This window comes from Electrona antarctica, assembly GCF_951216825.1.
Source record: "Electrona antarctica genome assembly, chromosome: 5".
Lineage (NCBI taxonomy): Eukaryota > Metazoa > Chordata > Actinopteri > Myctophiformes > Myctophidae > Electrona > Electrona antarctica.
The window spans coordinates 60,242,702-60,260,253 of NC_136810.1; the positions used below are offsets into that span (position 1 = coordinate 60,242,702).

Here is a 17,552-nt window from a genome sequence, read left to right on the forward strand (position 1 = left end):
GATGGAGACACTAAATCTCAGCTGTAGAAACATGTTGTTTGCATGCATGCATCGCTGCCTTGCATGCTGTGTAGTGTGTGCTACTATGCCAAGTGACTGACAAGTGTTGAGTTGTCACTCACTTTGAGTGATTTATGGTGTTATCTTTCTGTTAAAATCTTTTTTTTACTCTGTCCCAAAAATTGGGGTGGCACTGGGGGGACACTGGGGAGGCACTATGGAGGCACTGGGGAGGCACTGTGGGGACACTGGGGAGGCACTGGGGGGACACTGAGGAGGCACTGGGGGGACACTGGGGAGGCACTGGGGAGACACTGGGGAGGCACTTGGGGGGTGAATTTGCAAATCTGTAAATCTCTAAATTTGCCATGAAAAATCTGTAAATTTGCCATGAAAATGCTTCAATCTGGTGCACTTTGAGATCAACATAAAGAGGCTAGATCAGGCCGCCAGTTGAGGTGAAGGTGGGGGCCACATGTGGCCCTCAGGCCGCCAGTTGATATTAACCTGCGGGCCGCATTAGGTGAAGGTGGGGGCCACATGTGGGGGCCCAGTGTGGAGGGATGGTATGACAGACTGACTGGTATAAACAGTGCCCCCAGTGGGGAGGGATGGTATGACAGACTGACTAGTATAAACAGTGCCCCCAGTGGGGAGGGATGGTATGACAGACTGACTGGTATTAACAGTGCCCCCGGTGTAGAGGGATGGTATGACAGACTGGTATAAACAGTGCCCCCAGTGGGGAGGGATGGTATGACAGACTGGTATAAACAGTGCCCCCAGTGGGGAGGGGTGTTATGACAGACTGACTGGTATAAACAGTGCCCCCAGTGGGGAGGGATGGTATGACAGAGAGACTGGTATAAACAGCGTCCCCAGTGGGGAGGGATGGTATAAAGAGCACCCCCAGTGTAGAGGGATGGTATAAACAGCGCCCCCAGTGGGGAGGGATGGTATGACAGAGAGACTGGTATAAACAGCGCCCCCAGTGGGGAGGGATGGTATGACAGACTGACTGGTATAAACAGTGCCCCCAGTGGGGAGGGATGGTATGACAGAGAGAGACTAGTATAAACAGCGCCCCCAGTGGGGAGGGATGGTATGACAGACTGACTGGTGTAAACAGTGCCCCCAGTGGGGAGGGATGGTATGACAGACTGACTGGTATAAACAGTGCCCCCCAGTGGGGAGGGATGGTATGACAGAGAGACTGGTATAAACAGCGTCCCCAGTGGGGAGGGATGGTATGACAGACTGACTGGTATAAACAGCGTCCCCAGTGGGGAGGGATGGTATAAACAGCACCCCCAGTGTAGAGGGATGGTATAAACAGCGCCCCCAGTGTAGAGGAATGGTATAAACAGCGCCCCCAGTGTAGAGGGATGGTATAAACATATTAACCTGCGGACCGCATTAAGTGAAGGTGGGGGCCACATGTGTTTTTTTGGCGGGGGGGGGGGGGGGGGGGGGGGGGGCATCTGGAAATATCCAGGACAAACGCTCTTGCCAGAACATGAGTTACTATTCTGTGCCCTCCAAATACCCCACAGCTGAGGCAAGAACAAGGCAATTAGTGTGTAGATTACAGAAAAAAAATCACAACTCCGTGTGGGGGTCCCCGGGGGGTCCCTGGAACTTCTAGACTCACAGGAACGCGCCCAGGGTGCCGGCCCGGTTCCTGCGAGTCGCCGTGTCCGAAACGGTCGAGAAATGACAAAGTTACTGTGTGGGAGAATTAGCAGACAACACACCCTCTCTCTCTCTCTCTCTTTCTGGGGACAGATGAGTTTAAAAACAAAAATTGGGAGGGTCTAGTGGAGAAGGTGTGTGCCATGTTGTCTAAATGGAAATGGTTGCTATCCCAGCTGTCATATAGGGGCAGAGCCTTGGTTGTAACAACTTGGTCGCCTCAATGCTCTGGCACAGGTTAAGTGTCCTGCCTCCACCTGGGAGCATGGTGCGGGACATACAGAGGATCCTGGTAGATTTTTTCTGGACCGGCCAACACTGGATAAGATCGGCTGCCTTATACCTACCAGTGCATGAAGGGGGACAAGGCCTTATCGACATTGCTTCCAGAATCATGGCCTATAGACTTAAAACAGCGCAGAGGCTACTGTATGACTGTGGACATAAATGGTTGGACACGGCACAGCTGATCCTGAAGAGAGCTGGTCGCCTTCGATACAGCAAGCAGTTGTTCCTCTGCAAGCTGGAGGAAGTCGACCTCACTGGGATAACACCTTTCTACAGCACAGTCCTGCAGGCATGGCAGGTGTTTGAAACCACCAGAGATATTGCGGAGCCAGCATAGGGATGTGGATCTTTGAAGAACCGTTGTTCTACAAGATCTTGAGACACAGACTCTGTCCTCAGCCAGCATGCGGTCTTCACTGAGAGAGGCTGGCTGTGTGAAAGTTGGACACCTGATTAAAATGACAGCAACGTCGTTTTAGGCCTTGGGGCAAATGGCGAACATTAGGTCATCCAGACTGCTGTCCAGAGTGGTAGAGCAGGTTTGCGCCTCCCTACCAGCACCACTGAGAACGTTTGTTCAGGACCGTACTCATTTAGAGCAGTGGGCTGAAGGAACTGAATACAGTTTCCCACCCCTGGTTGTTGCTGCTACGTCTGGGGAAGAAGGCGGCCCACTACACCTTGGTAAAGGTGTCACACCTACGCTCCTTGGCAGGAATGAGGGCATCGAGGTGGACTGAGTTGTTGGGCCAAGGCAATGGCCCGAAAGGCTGCTGGCGGTCCCTGTACAAGCCTCCCATTGAGAAAAGGGCTGGCGACCTTCAGTGGAGGATTGTGCATGGTGCTATAGCTACAAACAGACACAAGGCACACCTGGTTCCTAGCATTAAGGAGGGATGCCTGTTTTATTCACAGACTGAAACAGTGGCACATCTATTTATCCAGTGTTCAAGGCTGAGGGACTTATTGAACATTGGTTTCAAGGGCTGGGGGAAGTATTCTCTAATGAACTGTTTGTGTTTAGGCCAAAATATTCCTTCCGGAAAAAGGTTGTACATAACATGATTCATTTTATTTCTGGCACAGCAAAAATGGCAATATGGCTGACTCGGAATAATAAAACAGAGGGAAATGGGAACACAGACCCAGTACAGGTGCTCGAAGGACTGGTGGCAGCACGCCTTTGCCTACCACAAACTAGTGGACAATTTAGAGGCTTTTAGCCTTTTCTGGGCTCAGAGAGACGTGCTGTGTGTCGTGCAGGAGGGGGAATTGTGCCTTTCCTTTTGAAAAAAAATAGGTGTTATTAGTCTTTTCATATGAGTTAACTGCAATTTTGAAGTGACATATTTTATGTACTGCAGAGTTTTAAAGGACCACTTCACCACTTTTCAACTTCTCTTCCTATAATTGGTCCTAACTAATGTTCATGATAAAATACCACCATTTTTTCCTACTCAGTTTGTGTCTCATAGGAAGGCTGTGGGCAGTTCAGAAACCCGTCCACCAGTGACATCATCGATGGTGAATCCAAGCTAATAGAAACGGCAGGCTTTCTTTTCCTGAAAAGTTGCAATGCAAAAGTTGAAGCCATCATTCTCACGATAATACTAATCTAAATATATTTTAAAACAAATCTTGTTTAAAAAAACTGGGGGCGTGTTTCCTTCCTCCACGTCATCAGTGCCCATACCCGAGGCGGGGTTGGCAAAAGGGCCTTTCTGTGTGGAGTTTGCATGTTCTCCCCGTGTCCCCTAGGGTAGGTACCCTCACAAAAAATATGCAGTAATCCTGGTCTCTAAACTACCTCCCCCTGGCCAGCCGGGGTGCCTGATGGAGAGCAAAGGAACTGCTCGGAATAACGTGTTCCTTCCACGCGCTACGGGAAGGAACACGTTCCGGGGAAACTCCCCCCTGTCAGGTGAAAAGAAGCTTGGACTCCTCATGCATATAGAAGGAAGCATGAGGTCTGCCCCCCCCCCCCCCCCCCCCCCCCCCCAGGTTGGCAGAGGAAGTGTAGCGCCCAGGATTAGATAATTGACACTGGGTGAAATCATGGGATAAAAATAAATAAAAGGATGGACATATGGTCATAGGGACATTGCTGTTCCTTGGAGTGTCTGCACCACTCAAAACATAAATAGAATACCAATCCTTGGGGGTGTTTCTTCTCATATTGTAATTATTCCTCTGCATTTTACCCAACAACAACTAGGAACAGCGAGCAGCCATTGGATTCTAAGGCGTTCAGGGAGATACTTGTGGTTAAGAGTCTTGCTCAGGGACACCAATCTACACTTTGCTGACCTGGTCTGGAATCGTACCGGCACGACCAGGGCCTCTGGCTCCCCAGGCGGGTTCACTAACCACTCAGCTATGGGACAACCAGGACCTCTGGCTCCCCAGGCGGGTTCACTAACCACTCAGCTATGGGACAACCAGAACCTCTGGCTCACCAGGCGGGCTCACTAACCACTCAGCTATGGGACAACCAGGACCTCTGGCTCCCTATTAGGCAGGATCACTAACCACTCAGCTATGGCCACTCAATGTAACCTCCAGGTCAATAGATCAGACACAATGTGACCATCTGGATTAAAACAATATTTCCTCAAGGAAACACAAGAACAGGATACCATTTAAAAGCAGATTAAGGAGTCAACAAAGATTGACACGGCTAAATGATGTTGACTAAAACAGAATTCGATGACAGAGCTAGACAGAGAGCTTTGCCTTCTGGCTCAGCTCTCTTTTCGTCACAACAGTGCTGCTCCGATTCTCCAGCTGATACGATCCTATACGACAAAACTTTATTACCAGCTTGCACTGAAATTTGCTTTGCGTACATGACGTCAACGGTCAAACGATAGACAGACAAACAGACAGACTGATGTATAAAATAGTTCTTTAGTCTGTTTTTCTTAAATGTAGAGACTCTAAACCGCCTCATGGAGGGAAACAGTTGATATTCATCATTTAAAAAAATGTATCGAAGATCAAAGAGATACTCTTCGCCAGTCTAAGCATGCTCTTGGTCTGCCCCACAGGCCTTCTAAATGTAACGTGTGTGTGTGTGTGCGTGTGCGTGTGCGCGTGCGTGCGTGCATGCGTGCGTGCGTCTCCCCCTACAGGCCTTCTCGGGGAACTCCAACTCAGAGAGTGCCGTCCGTCACGAGCTGCGGCGCACCCTGGTGGCTCAGTTCCTCAGGCTGATCCCTCTGGACTGGAGTGAGGAGGGACGGATCGGACTGAGAGTAGAGGTCTATGGATGTTACTACTGTGAGTGTAGGCCACGCACGCACGCACGCACGCACGCTGCTCACTACTGTGAGTACACACACGCACGCACGCACACACACACACACACACACACACACACACACACACACACACACACACACACACACACACACACAGGAGTGTAAACTCAGTGAACTGACTCTTCCAGACTCTCTGACTACCATCCTATTAAAAGCTGCCACATTGATTTGATAAGAATTTTCAGGCTCCGGATAAATTACTGGTGTCACGACACACTTGCGTCTTTCATTCAAGGAACGCAATTACCACTGTGGGTAGAACATAATATGAGTGAGTGCATGCGTGTGTGCGTACATGCGTGCGTGCGTGTGCGTGTGAAGTAAATTAACTAAACAGAGAGAACTGCTTTTCCTCTCCTCCATAGAGCTCATAGACAGACGTAAAGACTTGACTTAAATACTCAGGCAAAAATACGGAGAATGAAGTCAACAGCAGACAGGCAGATGAAGAGGCACAGGCAGATGAATGAAGGTTTCGGAGTCCAGATTTATTTATTATGAGAGTACAAGACATCAGATCATCGACACCATGCATGACCAGCCGTCCTTCAGCCTGACGGCGACTACAAACTGTTACAAACATTTTCAGTAGACTTTATACAACTCAAGACAGAGACATCAAAGGGAAATGCAAAGGTGGTCTCAACCCCCCTGTACCAAATTGTCAACATGTCTGTGTCCCTATAAGGTAATGGTCAAGTCACAGAGCTAGGAAGCACAACAGGTACACAGTAGGTGTCCTAACATGTAGCAGGCAACCCCCAACCATTTGTTTGGTCACTGGCTATTCTGAGATTCCTAGCCTCTGTGTCATGACATGTTTGCCCAGCTGAGAGACAATGTAATGTCACACTATACTATAAACAATTATTGAAGCTATATTAATGTGAATTGTGGTTCCACATACCACACGTGCACTTGCTTGTGTACTTGCTTGTACACAAGCATGCACTTGCGTGCAGTTCAAGAGTTCATATGAATATTTGTTAGCCTTTCTAAACACCTGGGTAACTGCCACATGCATAATGTGTGTGTGTGTGTGTGTGTGTGTGTGTGTGTGTGTGTCTGTGTGTGTGTGTGTGTGTCCGCCTGCGTGTGCGCGTGCACGTGCACGTGTGCATGTGCGCCTGCATGTCTTTTTTTTACCATGCATGCGTGCACTGTATGCTTAAGTAATAACTCAGATTAGCATATTTCAACTAAGGGTAATTTATTTGTAACCCTGAACCGTCGTAGCTGAGATACACTCACACAGTATGAGAAAGAAAATAAAAAACGCTCACACACTGAGGGCTCCGATGTGACAGATGTTTTTTAAAGATGTCAAGAGTGCAATGACTTTTTCCATCCTTAAACATCATCAGGTATTATTATTATTATTTATGGAGGAAGTTAGATGTATTTATGTATTCATGTATTCATGTATTCATGTATTCATGTATTCATGTATTTATGTATTTATGTATTTATTTGATGTATTATTTTTATTCATTTATTTATTTAAAAAAGTGTACAGTATTTGTTAAAATGTCGTTTGTATGTGGACATGCCTGGTTATGGGTGGTGATCCACCTGAACTGAAGCCGCACCCACAGCTGTTGTTGTATGATAAAGGGGGAGGGGTTATAAAGGGGGAGGGGTTAGGGGAGAGGATGATATGGTGATGTCAATATATCACTGTTTTTTTCATTGGCACGTTTGACAGTGTCAGCCTCCAGGAAGACACCCACACCCTAAATACAAAGGGAAGACAGCATTGCACATAACAACCACACCAAGGGGTCTAATGAAATACTGTCACCTCATAAACACTTGACAAAAAAACATAGCACTCCATCTTTAAAGAAAATAAATCGCTCGCACACTGAGGGCTCTGATGCGACACATGCTTTTTATTGCACAAGAATGATATGTTGTGATGTATGGAGCACAAGGCTCTTCTTTACACCAAAAGTGCATCGTCATAGAACAAAATAATTTGTGGATCTTGAAAGATCTTTCAATAGGCGTCAATTGTTTTCTTCCCCCTAGAGCCAATTAAGGTATGGCAGCTGCCACAGCTTGCCATACCTTAATTGGCTCTAGGGGGGAAAATAGAAACATTTAATTAAGTGAAACATGTTGGAAAATATGTCAAAAAATAGGCAAATGACCTCACATAACTACGAAAAATGAGGAAAATCTGACAAGAAGGCGGTGTGCGCACAATGCTAGAGGTTTCTCATTACAACTCATTGGCTGCTATTGACGTGATGTAGTGTAGTTTTAGTCGACTAAAGATCGGATTTTAGTTGACTAAATCTACAGTTGATCCTGTCTACAAAATTGGATTTTGATTCTTGGATTCTGTTCCCTCTCTCTCATTTCTCTTCTCTATAGCTCGTTGTGATTGGCTGTGATTAAAAACACTTCACAGGTTGACCCCCACACTGACTCTCTCACTCCCCCCCCCCCATCCTCAGGGTCTGACGTGATCAACTTTGACGGACAGGGAGTGATCTCGTATCGTTTCAAGGTAGGCCTACAGCTGTTGCCATGTCTCGTGTTCTAATTATGAGATAAAAAGACAGTCTAATTATTTCAGGAGACACTCATTTAATCATCAGAACAGAAATAAGTAGCACGATAATTAGAGATCATTTCAGATCACGTAGATCCAACATGAAACATTTAGCAACATCTATCCATATGAGTTTTACAGTGAACAAACTGACCTTTTTTAACTGTTTGTCGTGCAGGTGAAGAAGATGAAGATCGTTAAGGACGTGATCTCTCTGAAGTTCAAGACGTCGGAGAGCGACGGAGTGATCCTTCACGGAGAAGGTCAGCAGGGAGACTACATCACCCTGGAGCTGCACAAGGCCAGACTACTGCTTTCTATCAACCTGGGTGAGGAGCGCACGCATACACACCAGTGTTGTTTTTGGCAGCAAATTTTGATTTTAGTTTTAGTCATAGTCTCTTGAATAGTAGTTTTAGTCACATTTTAGTCACCTGGAATGTTTTAGTGTTAGTCTAGTTTTAGTTGACTAAATGTCATAATATTTGAGTCTTACAGTAGATTTAGTCGACTAAAATGTATTTTGGCGGGCCTTGATGCCGTCGTAATGTCGTTTTTTCACTTGCTGAAAATAGCCGATCTACAAGCCCACAACGCGTCGCAACGTGACGCGTTGTGAGCTTGTAGATCAGGTACAATCACCATAAACTGTAAAATGAAGTTAATTTATCCACAGTTGATATCAATTTATCACAATTGGGCCACAGTTTGAGATTTGCAATTTGTATTGGCAATTTGGGCAATTTGGGTAAAACAGTAGCTGGGGGCGCACTTTGGTGACTAGTTTTAGAATTTTGGCATGGTGTTAGGTATGGGTATATGTTTTCAAAAAGCTGTGCAAACATATTGGGAGCGCCCCCTAGTGGTCTGTTTGAACAGACTCAAATATTAGACACTATGGTATGGTTGAAAACCAAAATAATTGATACAAGAGATTGTACAATGGATTCTGTTACTATTGGGTGTGCTAAATAACATACTAAAAGTTTAGGAAAAACGGACAACCAGAAAGGCATAGTTTTCAAGATGGCGTCCACGGTGGCTAAAATGAGCTAAAATGCCTTTAAACTGCATGTGATTTAATATGTCAAAAATCATAAAGATTATGCACTTGGTAACTACTTTTTGAATTTTGGCATGGTGTTAGGTATGGGCATAAGGTTTTCAAAAACCATCACAAACTAATTTGGCTTGCCCCCTAGTGGTTGGTTTGCAATGAAACCACTATTAGATATGTCATATGGTTGAAACCAAATAATTGATAGAATATATGATTATGTTACCATTGGGTGTAACATACTACATTTTAGGGCATAAATAATATATTATCTTTTAATCCAGAATAATTGATTCATGTCACCATGGCCCACATACTGTACACTACAAAACAAAAAATAAAATAAAATTAACAAACTTTCAAAACGGCATTTTGCTGTCCAGAGGGAAAACGGGCAGGTGCTCTAGCACCACCTAGTGTCTATCTGCGCACACCACTGCCTGTAGGTGTTTTAAGGATTATGTTATACATAACATATTTTCAGATTGGGGTCCGGTGGCCAAATACATATAATATTTGGGGTCCTTGACATGAAATACTTTGAGAACCACTAATATAGAAAAATATTTGTTTTCCCCTAAAAACTGATTTGGAAGACATTTTGTACAATCTAGTCTCATGTCAAAATGGGTTAAAAAGTGCAAAACGTGGTGGAGAAGAAAAGGTGACACAGAGCAGACGTTTGGGCCCTCAGACCATCATCAATACTTTTATTCACCATGGTCCTCATTCACAAAGGAGAAATACGCAAGAGTGTAACGGAAGCGTAACGGAAGCGTAAACAGATGCGGGAAATGCCGTCCGATCACGCAACGTTGTTTTGCCGTGCAATTCAAAGAGCGGTGTGTACCACAGGTACGCAGGTGTATGTTGTGAGGTACGCAGGTGAATGCGAGCGGGTGCCAAATGATCGGAAAATCAGCGGATACCTTCATTTGCATTGATCCACGCCCCATTTCACACCATAAAAGGCGTCAAGCATGACTCAGCAGACAGCAGTAAAAAAAACAAAAAAGAACTATAGGCCTTACAGCTCAAACGAAATAGAGGTCCTCCTGACGGAATGCAACAAAATAATGATATTTTCCAGTATAGTGGCTTCACAAATTAAAATAAAAATGATTGCTGGAAAGAAATTAGGCTATATTAGGAAATTAAAAGAAAATGATCTGACCATGTCAAGCACCGGAGCGACGACCACCACCTGCAGTCTCTTTTTTTTACATCCACATACCATTACATTTGTGCGTGATTCTTTATATTGTCTATAGCCTACCATTAAACTATATAAATCATTTTCCCAAGCTTACAAAACGGTGAACGCTGCTCCGCACCGCTGCAACAATGTCAAGCTGACTTACGGTATAAAATGCAGCTTGGCCATATTTATTTAAGTTCGGGACCAAGGCAGCAAGCTAGCGTATACTTGGCAATTATATTATAAAGCCTTTTCTTTTCTATTGAACAATTGCTCACTCACACCTTTGCAGAGGTAAAACATATATCCGATATTTTTATCAGAGCTGCATTGATTCATGCGGGGAATAGATTAATATCATCTCACTGTCATCTGTCTGAATGCCATGTGGAGAATGGATTTGTTCTGATCATGGACACGTAGGCATAGGCCTATAGCTATTTAAAATTTCAGCCATATACGGCGGGTAGCCTCCTCTTTGTCAGATCTAAGTGCAGGTTAATTTCATGATGTCGTCATATTAAAATGATTCACGGGACATTTGGCACCAAACTTGATTGATCTCATGATGAGATCAATGTAGTAGCCTACAGCCTAGCTATAAGTTCCCCATATTATAATTAATTAAGGTGCACTGGCTTAAAACTATGACTGGCCGAATTGCACGCGCTGATGCAATAATGTGGACTTCTATATTTGTATAGGGCTAATTAGCCCTCGTGACTGCTGTCTGTCTGTCAGACCGGCATGTCTGTGAACCATAGAAATAATCTGTTCTGTCCGGGCCAGGCTCGCCGTTATATTCATTTTCCAATGTGAATTTCACCCAGATTGGACTGTCCACACACACACACCGACAGTGTGACTCAAAGGAGCTCCATAACAAAACAATTTCAATAGGCCTATACTGCAGGCATTACTACACTAAACAACGTTGGATTCGTACAGTGCAGAATGCAGATAAGTGTATGTTCTTATAATAATTGTGAGTTTGTTTTTTAACATGCAGCGCGAGTCCGCGAGAGCCGATCTACAAGCTCACAACGCGTTGCACTGCGAGTAGAAAGCTGTCAAGTGAGCAGCGCAATCGCGCATGCTAGAAATATCCTAATAAATAAATAAAAAGGTGTCGGGCTTGCAGGGGCAGTTTCTGTATGGGACTCTAGGCTAACCTGCCTCTAGAATGCTTGCATTTAGGCATACACGTGATACTTGGCTTTTATATAAGCTATCATTTTTTTTATGTGCTGACCAATGTTGACACATGCCTACATATTTTATCTGAGGTTTGGGGACTTTTAATTGAGTCAGCATGAAGACTAAAGCCTTCTGAATAAATCTACGCAAACAGTACACGACCCTCTGAGCTGGCGCAGCTTATAGCGGAGTTTCCGACCAAACAACGTCACCGTCAAGTTCACGTTCAACTTCATGAATTCCCACGTAATGTGGAAATCCACGTAAATGCCTGTCCGCTCACGCTCCGCTCACGTTACGTAACGTTATGAGCGTAAACGCCGTTGTGAATGAGGACCCTTGTCTCTTCTGTGTACCACTTCATTTTGCTTATGGCAGTTTGTGGCAAAAACCATGCACATCACTCTAGTAGTGAATAGCGGTTTTGGATGTTAGACCATGCAATGGAGCCAGTATGGACATTTACTACATATTGACGTCGTTGTCAGCCATTGCCCGACGTTGCGCTGTCCGACTCCCTAAATCTAACCCCAACTCTAACCCTAACTAACCATATCATCAGTCTTAAGGCGAGACATGGTAGGTGAAATCATGATTTTTTTTTATTTTTTTTTGCTATTTTGCTTCCTAAACATGTTTTCTTTCAAACTAATTTTAGCCAATGACAGCTCGTTTTGCTGGGTGAAAATCCACCCTCTCAATTTTCATGATTGGTTGTTGGTACAAAGGAAGTGACCATATTTGGATCAAACCACAGTCAGCTCGAGGTCCAGACCTTTCCAATGATATATGGCATTATATGTTGTTGCCAAGGTTTGGATGAGATATTTTGTCTCAAAATAGTGGCTTCAAATAAAACGTTTTGGAATTTTACAAAACAATTCTTTAAAGGCCCTTTACTCAAAATGAGTTTTCCTCATACCTGGGACAAAGAATCTCCACTTCAGTTGCACTCACATACACCAAACTTTCCAGTCTTATTCATAACTATATTCTGCAGATATTTACAGATGGGTTTGTTGATATATCATTCACAGCCTGATTTACATCACATTTTATACCTAAAAACATGCCGAAAATTGGACACTATTTTCTGATTTGTGGAGTGATAATAATTAGAGATATCTAAAATCCCTTCTGTAATTTTCTTTGTCTCTATAAATGAAACAATCATTTTGAACCTGGCTTTATCCGATCTTCAGATTTATCGTCCCGAAATGTGTGCAAATTAGCACATATAATGCCTAATTTGCATATTTAAACATATAATTTCAGAAAACGTGTAATACAGAAAATCTTAGTTTTAATATAAGTAATCAACTGGAGAAGTTTCATTGTGATAGCTATTAGTTAACTTTTTTTCCCTATTTACCATGTCTCGCCTTAACCGGCCACGTAAGTAAACACAAAGCACACTTCCACGTTTCCTAGTCGCCTGCTCGCGGTATAGGCAGTATGTAGAAAATGTCCATACTGGTTACATTGCATGGTCTGATAAGAACATACTGGTGATTATTGGCTGATATCATTCAAATCGGGTGAGTAGTACTCTAGGGCATCCCAAATTCTACATTTTGATAATGCTTTGCCTTTTTTTCGGAGGGCACTGGGGGGCGTGGCATGCCGCAATTTTGTTTACGTCATAGGGTTAGGGTTGTCAGAGGGCTAGGGTTGGGTTGAGTATATATTGTGATACTAGTTATAAAGAGTTACACGTATACTTTTTTTAAATTGATAGGCCTACAAAATAGCAGATCTACATTCTCACAATGTATCACTCGCTCATTAGTTAATAGTTTGGTCTCCTATATTTTGTATTGCTTGATTGGGGGTAAAATATGTATATGTTAAAACAAGCACGCAGATATTTTTTATTGAAAAATACTCACTCAGTGTGTTGCTCACTGCTTAGGGGTTACACCATGTGTACTAATTTGTGAATAAACCTTTCCCCATAACTTACATAATATTACGCATAAAACTCTGGGATAATATAACTTGTCTACAATAGGATAGATAGAAAATAACGTTAACAAAAGGTAATTTTTGTTATAGACAAAAATGATAATAGTACTTTTCATGAGTACTTAAAGACACTTTAGATGTTGTGTTGGAGGTATACACCAAACCTGTTGGGGGCCCAGCTTTGACGAGCTGTGTAGACTCACGGTTGTGAATGAGTTTACAGTACCCCCTACGGCCTTCTGGATAACACGACATGCTTACGGTACCGTGTATCAGCCGTCACCCCCTGTCACTCATGGTGCGAGACTTTTTGGATTTAGTAAATATTTTACATTATAGTGTGAACAAAATATGATATAGACATGTGATACCGGTTATAATTAGTTATATACTTTTTACCGTGTGAACAAATATGTGAATGAATCTTTCCCCCCTATCTTACCGTACTGTAAATTAAATGCTTGTAAAGTAGGTGCATGGAAGTAACCATTGCATGCTGGGTAATTGGGGGAACACTGTAGTGGGAGTCAGGATTGGCGCACCCCTTATTTCAGTCAGAGATCTTATTTTATTTAGTAATTATATCGCTGGATGTTGAACAATACATGAGTAGCAACATGTGTATGACAAAGATGCTTGCCTGAAAATACATACATTGTACAAGTCAAGTCATCGATAGAGAAAAAATGTTTTTTTTATATGACACTTTCAGTTAGTTGTCAGTTGTCAGTTTTTGCTACCAACTCACGGAATTTGCATTTGTCGATGTATGTATACACACATACATACTAGACCGCTTAGGTATGCGGTCTAGTCTAACTTGGACTCAGGGGGGTGGACGCCTCTGCCTTGCATAGTCCCCAGTGAATAGGCAGGTTGCCCTTCACTGGTAACCTTACATTGGATTTTAAATATATGAAGGTATTGTAGGCTGGGATTTTACAAAAAAGCCCCCCTTTTAAATACATACATACATACATACATACATACATACATACATACATACATACATACATACATGTACATACAGACCTACAGACATACATACTTATAAGGTATGCCATCTGGTGGCTAATGAACCAAACACATTCTCAGAAGTTGAAGCAGTTTTAGAGGACCCACTTTTAGGCCAGTGCAACAGAGCATGCTTTTGCCTTTTTTTTTAAACCTTACCCATTTTAACCAAATACATACATACATACATACATACATACATACATACATACATACATACATACATACATACATACATACATACATACATCACAATGCAAAACATGAAACGAAAAAAACATGCACAACACTATACGAAAAAATATGCACAACGCGAAACGAAAAAACATGCGCAACACGAAACGAAAAAACATGCAAAACACAAAAACAAAACACTACCTGATAACAAGAAACAGCTAGTACCCAATGTTATAGTTAGTACAACAGGTCCCGTATGGTCTAGCGGTTAAGGATTCCTGGTTTTCACCTGGGAGGCCCGGGTTCGAATCCCGGTACGGGAATATCATATGTTTATGTTCTGATGAATTGAAAATGATGGTCAGGGTTGTGTAATGTTTTATCATTGATCGACCGCAAGTAACACTTTGTATCTGTGTGTATATTTGGTTATCATAAAAGTTACAATTCATTTCTGACACAGTGAAGCTGCTCGTAAACTAAGCTCACGTAAGTACCGGTATGTGTTTAGTAATTACTAATTAGCTACAGGAGCCATTGAGCAATAATACAGTTTGGGGTGGGGTTAAGCATACTTTTTTAGGGGTTAGCCTCTTACTTCATACTTCATGAATAGAGTATCGATGAAAATAGATTTGACATATTAATGGCTCAATGTATAACATTTTATTTATATCATACACAACAATGGTTATGACAAATTGGGAATAGGGATGACCTTGAGGTACAGTGACTGTCCATATAATATACCAATGACGTGGGCAGTTTAGAACTCCTAATTATGAATGTTTAAACTACTGGTTATGTGGTATGTTGGGGGTTGACGTTAGATCTAGTATTATGTTCAAAGTATTTTAACATCTCGTGTCAGAGTAGATTTTTTAATATCCGCGTTTCTCTTGACGATGGAGACTAACCAACTTAAAATGTTAGAATCCTTATCATGAAAAGTATGGGTTCAATGTGTTAACATAAGATGTGTCTGTACTACATAGGGTGGGCTATAATCATGTTTGTGACCTCAAAACCAACTGTTACTAATATGCTACGGGAAAATAAGATTAATCTTTATGAAATCATAAGAAAACATATTGATTTTCTAATTGAGATTGTTTGTAATGCAATATATCCTTTTATTCTTGGATGATCCTACAATCACAATACTGAACATTTTAATCCATAAAAATAGTGAACAGTGTTCTCATGCTTTCGCAAATATCCTTAAATCTGACGAAGTAGCAGCAACAATACCATTTCTTAAAACATTGATCAGTAGTGAAATAGAACGCTACAATTAATCAATGTCTAAATATTTGTGTGATGAGTGATGTATAGGGTTCAATGGTCTATCTCGCTGAAAAGAGTACCTGTGTATGGATTACCAAGCGTGCCCTAGCGGTGTTATAGGGATACTCATTCTCATTATAAACCCCCACTGAGTATCAATTCCGCAACAGGGGTCTGACAGTATATCTCAAGCCCATATAACTAGCTAGAAAACCGAAGGGCCGTTAGATGCACCCATTACACCTCTCCCCCTCGTCTAGAAAGCCGAAGGACCACTAGCTGCAAATAGTTACAAAGTATAGTATACTACCCTGTAATTATGGAGGACTATACTTTATCAATGGGGGAAACCAGCGCAAGCGGAGGAGACAACCCGTGCTGCAGGACACCTGAGCGCCTGAGGTCCCTGGATGAGGAGCAATGGATGTACACCAATCCACCCCGGTTCATGGATGGCGATGACGATGATGGATATGGCAAGATGTCATTGTGGAGCTCACCTCCATCATCACCTATGTATTCCTATGATACGCGTGACTCACCCTACGTTTGGCCATCACCCATACATTCACCTGAGTCCCATGACAATGATGACAATGATGACACATCAACTGCAAGGCCTTCACCGCCACCATCCATAGTGAATTTACCCCTGGACCATACTGATGGGGTGATCAGTACAAAACGTATAGATATTATCAAAGTACGTGTTGTTAAGCTACTCCAAATTGCTATAACTGAACAGATGAGAGAAAGTTGCAACGGTTGTCAGATAGACCATTGTAGTCAATCCGAACACACATGTTTCGGTGTTACACCCAGATATTACTTCTACAATCATTTTAAAGATTTAATGAACAAGCTATGGACTGATGAATTTCTACCAGGACTCATGCAGGTGTTGGAAACTCACAGAATTGTAGCACCAGTGTCATGAATCCATAAAATCTGTGAATCACACCTAAATGAGTTGAAGGATTTACCCTATATACACACAGAAATCTAAGATATAGCTAATGCGGCATGTATAAGTTGAAACAATTGTATAGTTGCATATATTGCAGACAGTTTTCTGACCTTGTATTATTACATTGCACATACTGTACATTGTATGTACTGTATTGAGAAAAATATTGGAGTGATATGTGTGCCATCTACAGTGACTACGATGATTATTCCTAAATATGCAATCATTATAAAATATGTAATCATAAAAATGTGTATATTTTGTTATTATTTTGCTAGCTGCAATTCATTTCTACAACACTGTATGTGTTTAACATCAGTATCTTTTTTATTAATTAGCTTTGGTAGCTTGGTTTGGTATGGTTTAGGGTTAATCTCATTTGAGTGGCGTTTAGCCTCTAACTTCATACTTTATGTATAGAGTATAGACAAAAAATAGATGAACTTGGTGATAAAAATAGTGATCGGGGCATTTTACGTTGATTGGTCATGAATGAACTACCCAGTTATTGCATAAGCCGAGTTAGAAAGCTCCGCCTCTCATGGGTCATGTTCTTTAACACTAGGATGTCTGAAAAAGAATCACTACTACTATGACGGCTAACGGTGTTGTTGACCGTGTTTTTCGTGCTATTTGATTGGCCATTCTCTCCCCCACTCGTCTAATCTTCACACCTCTCTCTGCACCCGTTGACGGCTTGCCATTGTCTTCTAAATGTTACATTCCAACTAATTCAAGGCAGCAGTTTCAACTCGACAGGACAACTCAAGTTATTTTTTATTTCAGTTGGTAGCCAATAAAATAGGCTACCACACGTTATTGTAACAGCC

The 17,552-nt window shown here is 42.5% G+C and overlaps 1 protein-coding gene across 1 annotated transcript in view; it reads left to right on the top strand.

Moving 5' to 3' along the window:
- The window catches only part of LOC306923543 (contactin-associated protein-like 2), a gene marked incomplete at its 3' end in the record, with an annotated part of 333,896 nt that overhangs the window by 103,026 nt on the left and 213,318 nt on the right, over window positions 1-17,552 (top strand). Inside the window, exons 4-6 of the mRNA XM_079501713.1 lie at window positions 5,112-5,259; window positions 7,763-7,815; window positions 8,039-8,189. Coding sequence (XP_079357839.1) covers window positions 5,112-5,259; window positions 7,763-7,815; window positions 8,039-8,189 — 352 coding nt within the window. The remainder of the gene's footprint in view (window positions 1-5,111; window positions 5,260-7,762; window positions 7,816-8,038; window positions 8,190-17,552) is intronic.